Below are 10002 nucleotides of genomic sequence, written 5' to 3'. Positions count from 1 at the left end.
GTGACATCGGGGGGAGATGGGGCGTAGCCAGGCTGGGTCCCATCCCTAGTGCCCCAAAACCCGAGAGGGCACAGCCGTGCCGTGGCCAAAGCCATAGATGCAGGAGGAGCCCCTCCACCACAGCGGTGTGCCCTGGAGGGCGTCCTGGTCCCCATGGGGTGGCAACACACGTGGCGTGGGACCCCCAGCCCCAGGGAACAGCCACCCCATGCCCACCACGTGCTCCTGCACCATCACCCGGGTGCAAGCGGAAGCATCCCTGCAGCAATGCCAGGCGTCAGCCAGGGCCGTGCCAGGCCCCTCACCCAGCCCCACGCGGGCAGGAGGGCGTCTGGGTGCCGGGTGCAGGATGTGGCCCCCTCCCTGCCAGCGGGAGCGAGCCCCGGGCAGGGCGGGCACGGGCACGGCGGCGGGAGGTGACCGTCGGTGATGTGCGTCACTGTTTTATAGATGTACAAAAGCTCCCTAATAAAGAGGCACAAGTAGGTCTAGAGCTGCCTGCGTGGCTGGGGTGGGGGGCACGGAGGTGTGGGGATCCTCGTGCATTCCCCAAAAGAGCTGTGCCTGCTGGCTGCACACCAGCACCAGAAGCCCTCACGTCGTCTCCGTGGGCTGAAGCACAACGGGTGTGCCGTGGCAGGGCGGGCGCCCCGGCAGCACCCGGCCGGGCTCTATCAGCCCCATGCAGGCGGTGCCGGGGTGGGGGGGAGGTCGGGCTCTGCCCACCCCAGGGGCTGCCAAAAGCTCACTGGGAGCCGGGGGGGCAGAGGGGCTGTGGTGGGTGCTCCCCATGCCGGGGCTGCAGCCCGCAGCCCTGCCCGTGGCCAGGGCTCTGCTGGAAGGTGCTGGGCATTGGGGTGCCCCCAGCAGCGGTGCTGGCAGCCCCTCGGCTCCCGGGCGTGTTATCAGCTCCAGGCACGGCCCCTATCGATGAGAGGCCGCTGCTTGCTTTCCCCGGCACTGCACTCTCACGGGGCCACCAGCCGTCTGCTCCTCCATCACCCGTTCCCCGGCCAGGGGCACAGCGCAGGTGAGGTCGGGGACACCACGGTGGGGCCCTCGGGGTGCTGGTGGAGCCCAGAGGTGGGAGGTGGAGGATGGGGTCTGGGCTGGAAGGGGGGGCAAAGCAGGAATATCCCTGGTGCTGCAGGGAACGGGGCTCTCCTGCCTCCTCCTGGCCCTGCTCTGTCCCCCTGGGCAATCCTGCGGCACAGGGAGGGGACAGGGGGAGGCCGGAGGCGGCCCTGTGGCGGAGGCTGCCAGCACCGGTAGAGGTCCCCTAGGGGTCTTTGGGTCCCCCGCCACCATGTCCTGACCCAGCTGCCCCTCCAGGATGTCCCCCCAGAAGGCCACCCTCATCCACACCAAGGCGGCGACGGGCAGCTCGTGCTGCGCCCTGCCCTGCAGCGAGGACGTGTCGGAGGAGCTGAGCGAGGAGGAGAGCGGGATCGCGCGGCGAGCCCAGCGCGCGGCGCTGGAGGTGCTGGAGGACGCGCTGAGGAAGGACCGGGTGCTGATGAAGAACCTGAAGGACGTGGTGGTGCTGGCCGGGGAGGGCCAGGGGGGCGAGGGCTGGGTGGAGCGCTACGCCATGCTCACCAAGAAGCTGCTGCGCAGCCTCGTCTCGCAGCTCCAGCAGGCGGCTTTCCGCAAAAACCCCCGCAGGGCCAGGTCCTACGCCTACGTCAAGAAGAACGGCCGGGACCGCACCATCTACCTGTGCCCCCTCTTCTGGCAGGCCCCCGGCGAGCTGGAGAAGGACTCGCAGCCCGGGACGCTCATCCACGAGGCATCGCACTTCCTGGGCTTGCACGACATCACCTACGCCACGGCCAGCTTTCGGGCCGGAGGCGGCGGCGCGGCGATATGGACCGACCGCCGCGTGCCCCTCTTCGAGTCCCTGCGGAAGGCGCTGCTCAACGCCAACAGCATCGAGTACGAGTTCGAGATCGTGCTGAGGCACCGGCAGCCCTACCGGGGCGGACGCTACGCCTGCTGCGGGGAGACGGCCAGGAACTCCGTCTGCGAGAACGCCCTGCCCCACGGGGGGCTCTCCTGCGGGACCCCCGAGAGGTGAGCGCGGCCCCGGGGTGGGCACTGCCAGCAGCGGGGTGACGTGGTGGCGGGGGACACAGGGGGGTGGCGGGCTGGGAAACGCTTCCTGGGCTCCCCCAGCCCCACATCCCACCCCAGCCAGGGGCCAGGTCCCTATATCCCGCGGGTTTTGCTCCCCAGGCACCTTACGCCCTGGGTGGGCCCGGCTGAAGCTGCCCCCAGGCTGACAGCCCCGCTGTCTCGCCCCAGCCCAGCACCCAGCCGGAGCACCATCGGGGACACGGTGCGGCTGTCCCTGCTGCCCGCCCGGGACGCCATGCGGAGCTGCCTGCGGGACATGCGGCGAGCGGCGGAGGCCACGGAGCGGTGCCACCGGGCGGCGGCGGTGGCCAACGTCACCGGCGGGGCGCTGGGGGCGGCGGGGGGGGCCACGGCCATGGCGGGGCTGCTGCTGGCCCCCACGGCGCTGGGCACCGCGCTGCTGCTGTCGGCCGTGGGCTTCGGCGTCTCGCTGGTCGGGAGCCTCGTCGGTGCCACCGCCACCGTCAGCGACAGCCTCGGGTGCCTGGCGAGGAAGGACGGGGTGGAGGCGCTGCTGGAGGAGTTCGGGGCGCAGGCGGAGGTGTTCACGGGCAGCCGGGAGCACGTGGAGAGGGCGCGGAGGCTGCTGGAGGTGCTGGGGAAGGACGAGAGCCTGGACGTCATCCTGGGGGTGTTCAGGGTGGTGACAGGGCTGGGGCGCAGCGTCCTCAACGGCAGCAGCGTGGCCAAGGCCAGCGCGGCGCTGGCTGGGGCCAGCCGTGCCGTGAGCCTCGCCGGGACGGCCACACAGCTCCTCCTCGGCCTCTCCTTGGCCCTGGACATCTTTTTTGTCACCAAGGACTCGGCTCACCTGTCCCGCGGCGCGCGGGCAGGGCTGGCGGGGAGCATCCGCGCGGCGGCAGGCGTGCTGGAGAGGGAGTTCGGCGTCATCGACGAGTTCTGCCAGAAAATAAACCTCATCTTGGAGGAGCAGGAGTGAGGCCGGGCGGAAGGAAAGGCCGAGCCTCACGCGTGGCCGCCCCTGGACGGCTGCCAGCGAGGCGATGGGATGCGCCCCGGGAGCCCTCTGACGGCTTCGTGTGTGACCCAGCACGGAGCCCAGGGCGAGCTGCTTTCCCCTGCCCCTATCCTGCTCCCACGGCCGGCCCCAAACCCGGTGCCCTGGCCCCAGGGGCCCCACCCACGGGCCAGGCTGCCAATAAACTCTTCCAGAAGTGCCACAAGAAGCGTAATCTGTTCTTGCTTTCGCTCGAGCAGGGGGTGGTTCGTTGGTTTGGGTAGTGCAAAGCTTTAAGTACGCAAACAGCTCTAACTCAGTCTGGGTAAGCAGCAAGGAGACGAGAGCAGCTCTATCTAGACCGCCTTGCCACGACGAAACGACAATCCACGATTTCTTTTCGCAGCCAACTTCATTTGACGCTAGTTTGCTTTACATTAGCATCGGATACTCTTCCAGGGCGTGATCAAACGAGGCTCCTGGGTCTGCTCTCGGGAGAATAAATGTATCTGTAACGCACCTGCACCCGCCTCGCTCCCTTCTGTCCCAGATTCGCATTTAAAGGGAATTAAGGATGTGCTCGGGGAAGATCAGAAATAGAAATATTTGGGGCGAGCTAATGGTTAGCATCCGAGCTGTAACACCCGTGCATTTAAACACATGCGTTCCTACGCCTGGTTACAAGGAAGGAGCAGGGACACGTGTATAGCCGAGGTATCTTTCTTCGGGCAAGGACTGCCATACAGCCCTGGGGATTTCCAGGGGTTTTGCTGAGCACTTGTTAACTAAAAGTAAGCACTTTTAGTTAATTTTCTGGGGGATTTCTCTCTGATATGGGAATTTCGTGACCAAGTGCTGAAAGCAGCTGCCCCATAAAGTGTGCTTGCTGCAGCGAGCGCGCCCACGCCGAGGACCATGAGCAGCCCCACTCCCCACCCCACGCGATGTTGGGAAGCAGACTGGGGAGCAAAAAGGGGCGGAGAGGGCAGGCCAAGCAGTGCTGATTCACCATGGCTCTTAGATGGGGTTTCTGGCCTGGGAGCTCCCTTGGAGCTGGTCCTGGGAGGGCAGAGCAGGGCTGGACCGCGCTGCGCACCCCCTGCACATCTCCGTGCTGTGCACGCCTGGCCGCTGCCACAAGGTGGGCTCCTGGTCCTGTGCTACTCACACAGCCCTCCTGTGGGAACAGAGCACATGGGAGCGATCGAAATCCTTTTTAACGCTGTTTCAGCGAAGGCCTGAAAGCCAGCCCCGCGGGAATTTAGGGCACCAGGGACGCCACAGCACAGCCCGAGCTCTGCACCCCTGGGTCCAACACCAGCCCCGTGCCCCCAGCGCTGCCCCCCAGGCACTGCCAGCAGCTGGTGACAGCAGGGCAGCCCCGGGGACCGCGGGCAGCACAGGGGGTGCCGGGCTCCTGCTGCTCACGTGGGTGTTTCCGAGGGGTTGCTTGGCCTCACGCAAAAGCAAAGCCAGAGCTGGCACATCCCAGCTCAGGTGCTGCATGCAGCCTCAGAACGAAATAAATAACCCCTCACCCTGCACAGCGTGCCCGAGCCCCTCACACACGCAGTAGCAGTGCCCCAGGGAAGAACCAGCCGGAGGCACGTGTTCATCTCTCCATTTTATTAGTGTAAACACCCCCCACCCCCTCTCCCCACTATTAAATACAAACCAGGAGCACAGAGCAGCTCCTCAGTCGCTTTCTCCTTAGGAGATGCGCAGCCGAACCGCCCCTGGAGCCCCTCAGCCCGGGGAGCAGAGTGGGGGCCCAGGGGGCGGCAGGGGGGCAGCACGGCCTGCGGGCACGTCCCCGAGGGCAGGGACGGCTCCTGTCGGAGGGCTGCGACCTCCGTTGTCCTATGGATACTGCGAAGGCCGAGGCGGCCCGGGTCAGGGTTCCCATGGGGAGCAGCTCACGGTACACGAACACGGCAGGAGCACTCCCTGCGCCCCCGGGGGCCACAGCTCCCCCCAGCCCCAGCAGCCAGGGGTGCTCAGGCAGCTGTCTCCCTGTCAAGTGGCATACGCTAAAACCAACCTCGTTATTGCTTTTTTTTGGGGGCCAGTCCCACCGTTCAGGGCTGCACGGGCACAGGGAGGCAGCCCTCCCCGCTGCACAGGGCCGACGCTCCAGTCCCTTCTGCTGTAGGGTGCCAGGAGAGCCAAATGAGCACCGGGAACAGCCCTGCATTCTGGGGGGGGAAAGGGGAGACGTGTGTGGGATCTGCCCCAGCCCCGGCTGGTCCCCCACGGCAGCCACAGCCCCACTGTGGGGTCTCAGTGTCCTCCAGCAGCCGGAGGTGGAGCAGTTCACAGGACAAAGCAAGGGGCAGCACAGCTCCGCTCCTCCCCGCCGGACCGGCGGCGAGCGAGGCAGCGGCCGGCACCGCTTGGGGTGAGGACGCGGGGGTCCCAGAGCTCAGCTCGGCTCACCCCATGCTGGCAGACCCCAGCCCCGCCCGGGCAGCATCGAGGCCGATCTCCACAGCCGCAGTGGAAGGAGGAAGACAGATTTTGGGCAGCAGGTCAGGCGGGGCGGGCAGGCAGGCTGGGCAGGGCCAGCCCCTCCGCGCCCCGGGCTCAGGTGCTGTTCCCCTGCTCCTGCTCGAAGAGCACCATGGCGAGCTGGGAGCGGGACCCGACGCCCTCCAGGCTGCTCTGCACGCAGCGGTGGTAGATCTCCTCGCTGAGCCGCGGGTTGCAGGCCTGGTGCCGGTAGCGCTGCAGCAGGGCAGGCTCCACGGCCCGGAAGACGTGCAGGTTGGAGTACTTGATGAACATGTCGTAGATGTCCAGGGTCTCCAGGATGTCTTCGTTCTCCTGCACGTCGCCGGCCATGCGGGTGCGCGCCGCCATGTAGTCGGCGTTGTAGAAGCAGGCCTCGTGGAAGACGTCGCGGTCGAAGCGCCCCGCGTCCCGCAGCAGGTCCAGCGTGGGGGGCGGCACCTGGTTGTGGTAGGCGATGGCGGGGTTGTAGCCCTGGAAGTGGATGGGGAAGAAGACCTGCCAGTTGTTGATGGTGTTCATCCGGCAGCGGTTCAGGAAGTCGATGGTGACCTCCGTGCCCACGCCCGCCACGAAGAACAGCGTGTCCACGGGGTGCTTCTTGGAGATGATGTCCATGACCTTGATCTGGGAGGGGGCGTCCGTCTTCACGCTGATCCAGGGGATCTTCACCTCGGCATACTTGCGCTCGTACTCGGTGATCTGCGCCTTCACGGGGGCAAAGATGTCGTTCTGGGTCACCTGCTGGGCCTCGAAGGGGTCGTAGATGAAGAGGAAGGTGAGCACGGCGTTCTCGCTGCTCTCAAAAGCGGCTGCGGCGTAAGCCTCCAGGAAGCGCGCGGCGTGGTCGCGGTCGTGGGCCGTGAGCGGCAGGATGACGTTGATGCGGCTGGCCTCCGTCACGTAGGGCATGGGGATGATCTCCACCTCGCTGAGGGGCCGCACCAGGTGCACGCGCTTGGTGACGGAGCGGCTGTGCCCCTTCTGCGTGACCACCTCCACCTGCAGGTCCAGCGTGTACTCCATGCCGCGCGTGGGGTCGAAGCGCCGGTACCCGTTCACCAGCTGCTGCTTGCGGACGTGCAGCACCGGCTGGTACTTGCGGTTCAGCTCCTCCATGGCCGTGGCCACCACGTCGGCCACGTCGGCCAGGTCCGCGCCCTGCAGCTCGCACTTGGGGGAGCCGTCCACGCAGGCGTAGACCTGATCCTCCGTGAAGTAGTCCCAGCGCAGAACCTCGAAGCGGGTTTTGGGCTGGAACGGGGGAGGGATGCCAACGGGCCACGTGGCGCCGTGGTCCCCGTCTGCGGACAGGCTGCTGGCGTTCTGGATTTCCAGCTGCAAGGAGAGACGCGGAGGAGTTAGAGCAAAGCATGCATAGAGCTAGCGCGCAGCACGCCACCTTCAGCAGCAGGATCTGCACCTTGTCCCACCCCGCGCTGCCTTTGCTGGCAGACCTCAGCACCCTGCCGGCTCTAGCACCCTGAATCGCCCCAGCCCCAGGACCCATCCGGACCCAAAGCTGCTCTCCTGACAGTCACAAAAGCTGAGGTGATCGCACCCCAGAGTGACTGCAGGTCAGAAAGCCCTCACATTAGGGCAGAAAGATGGGTGATGCCAGAAAGCGACGCCAAGAGGAGCCCAGATCCTCCCAGCCAAGCCACGTCTCACCTGGAGCTGCTCAATCTCCAGGTACGTCCTCTCCAGCTCCACCTGGGCAAAGTACTTGTGCAGCCGGTACATCTGGACAGGATCCAGCACAGGGTGGACAGTGAACGCGCTCTGGAAACGGAGGTCGGTCTCCTGCTCAGGGTCCACGTTCTTCCCCAGCTCAAAGTATTGGTAAAGCAGGCCCTGCGTCAGCGAGGGGAGAGAGGTTACGGCCGATCCAGACCCACAACCCCACCCCACCACATACAAGCACGGCAAGCTCCAAGGAAAGCAGCACACAAGGGCTGGTCCCACGGCCCTGGGAGCCCATGGGGAGCGGGCAGCACCGGCGAGACGCTGCCAGGGGGCTCTGCTCCGTGACAGCAAGGAAAGGGAGAGCAGCAGCCCGTGCCAGGCTGAGGAGGCAGGGATCAGGCTCTCGGAGCCCAGCTCCGTTGCAGGACCTACCTCGTGCTCCTCGGTGCAGCTGACAGCCGTGTGGTCGATGATGCAGCGCCCCAGCCACTCGTCGGGCCGGGAGCTGAGGATGTCGTTGCGGCAGGACTCCAGGTGCGGCTGCAGGCGCAGGAGGAGGCTGCGGGACAGCAGGTACCCGAAGCCCCCGTAGCAGTAGCGCCCGTCGGTGTCCCCGCCGATGAACTCCTCGGGGCGGCCCAGGTAGAGGAGGGTGTCGATGCTGAGGTGTGCGACCAGGCGGTTGATGCGGTGCGCCTCCGTGTAGGTGTCGTCCTGCACCAGGAAGAACCAGTCGAAGTCGTTGACGTGGTGCTCCAGCAGGTACCTGACGGTCTGGTACATGTTCCAGATGGGCCGCTCGTCGCTGTGGGTCACCACCGTCATGCCGTGGGGCACCTTGCGGCCCCGCGTGCCCGTGAAGTACACCAGGCGCTCCAGGCGGTGGGCCAGCGTGCGGTTCACGGCCACCGCCAGCGTGCTCAGCGTGCTCTTGGAGGTCAGCACGCCCACGAAGAGCCGCTGCCGCATCCCCAGCTCCGTGCTGATGTACCGGGTCCTGCGGGAGGGACACCACCCCTGAGCCGACGGCGCCGGCACCCTGCAGCGCCGGGCAGGCGGCTGCAACGTGGGAGCGGGGCCGGAGCCCAGCTGCTGGCACGGGGAGGGCGCAGCCGCCTCCAGCTGCCGCGCTCACAATGACTTCCAGGTTTAATTCTTCCAGCCGGCCCCGAGGCAGGAAGCGACCCCCCCCCCCGGCTCCCACGCTGCCTCCGCTCACACACTGGCCCCATTCAGCCCCACGGCTCCCCCCCCTCCCCGTCCGCCCACCCCCTGGCGGGGACAAGGAGGCCCTTTCACGGCCCGCTCCGTGCCATCGGCGGGGTGAGGGCTGGGGACACGCCACCGCAAGGACGCGGCCCTGCTAGGGCTGGGCGTCGTGCAGAGCGTGCTGCGCCCGGCCCCGCAACCTTTGCACCGTGGGGACGAGGTTCCCCAGCGGTGGCGGGCAGGTGGGGGCAGTGGGGGACGGTCACGGGGAAGGGTTATGGGGAGGGGGACACGGGGCAGGGTCACGGGGAAGGGGACACGGGGAGAGGTCATGGGAAGGGGTCACGGGGAAGGGGTCACGGGGAGAGGTCATGGGAAGGGGACACGGGGAAGGGGACACGGGGAAGGGTCATGGGGAAGGGGACACGGGGAGAGGTCATGGGGAAGGGTCATGGGGAAGGGATCACAGGGAAGGGGACACGGGGAAGGGGACACGGGGAAGGGGACACGGGGAAGGGGACACGGGGAAGGGGACACGGGGAAGGGTCATGGGAAGGGATCACGGGGAAGGGGTCATGGGAAGGGATCACGGGGAAGGGGACACGGGGAAAAGGCTAAGGGGTCGGGTTATGGGGAAGGGGCCACAAGGAAAGGTTATGGGGAAGGAGCTCCTGGGAAGGGTCATGGAGAAGGCTCCCAGGGAAGGTTTATGGGGAGGGGCCACGGGGAAGGGTTACGGGGGCGCCGCCGGAGCTCAGGTCCCACGAGGCAGCCCCGCAGCAGCCCACGGGGAGGTGGCCGAGGGGCAGCAGGCCCCCCGCAGGAGGCAGCTCCCCCCCCAGCACCCCCCGGCGCCGCCCCGCACCTGACGGCCTTCTTGGCGGCCCTGCCGGGGCTGGGCGGGCGGTAGGGCACGACGCGCGGCTCCCAGCTCTCGGCTCCCAGCCCGGCGGGCACGGCGTTGGGCCTGCGGGCCGCGTTGCCGTTGTGCCGCCCGCCGTCGCGCGGGCCGCCCGCGGGGCCCACGGGGGAACCGGCGGCGGCGGCGGCGGCGGCGTCGGTGCGCGGGCGGGCGTCGGTGCGCGGCGGCGTCCCGCAGGGCTCCTCCACCCAGGTGACGCTGAGCAGGCTGAGCGTGAAGCCCAGCGACACGCCGATGGCCACCGGGCCGGCGGGGCGCAGCACCGACAGCAGCAGCGACAGCCGCATGGCGGGGCCGGGACCGCGCCGCGACCGCGCCGGGACGGGACCGGAGGGGCGGGGGCGGCTCCCGCGGCCCGCTGGCGGCGCCGCCGTCCGACGTGTCACCCCCGCGCCCCGCCCCGCGCGTCACCGCCGCCCGCCGCCAATGGGAGGCGCCCGCGGGGAGCGCGTCACGGAGGGGAGGGAGGGGGGAGAGGGGCGGGGGGGGTTGCTAGGAGACCGCGCTGCCGCGGGGCACGGCCCGGGGGGGACGGGCCTGAGGGGGGCCGCGGCCGCCGCACGGGGTGGCAGAGCCGCGCAGT

The 10002-nt window shown here is 68.0% G+C and overlaps 1 protein-coding gene across 1 annotated transcript; it reads right to left on the bottom strand.

Moving 5' to 3' along the window:
* Nucleotides 1–4705: 4705 nt before the first annotated feature.
* Nucleotides 4706–9706, bottom strand: CHPF (chondroitin polymerizing factor). Its single transcript, XM_035536846.1, has 4 exons — nt 9363–9706; nt 7721–8285; nt 7274–7456; nt 4706–6940 (listed from the first exon to the last, which is right to left on the bottom strand). Exons 1-4 carry the CDS (start codon nt 9704–9706, stop codon nt 5678–5680), a joined length of 2355 nt encoding a protein of 784 aa, XP_035392739.1. The 3' UTR covers nt 4706–5677.
* Nucleotides 9707–10002: the final 296 nt, after the last annotated feature.

Source organism: Cygnus atratus, chromosome 6 (assembly GCF_013377495.2).
Source record: "Cygnus atratus isolate AKBS03 ecotype Queensland, Australia chromosome 6, CAtr_DNAZoo_HiC_assembly, whole genome shotgun sequence".
Classification (NCBI taxonomy): Eukaryota; Metazoa; Chordata; class Aves; order Anseriformes; family Anatidae; genus Cygnus; species Cygnus atratus.
This window is presented reverse-complemented; position numbering and strand designations above follow the sequence as displayed.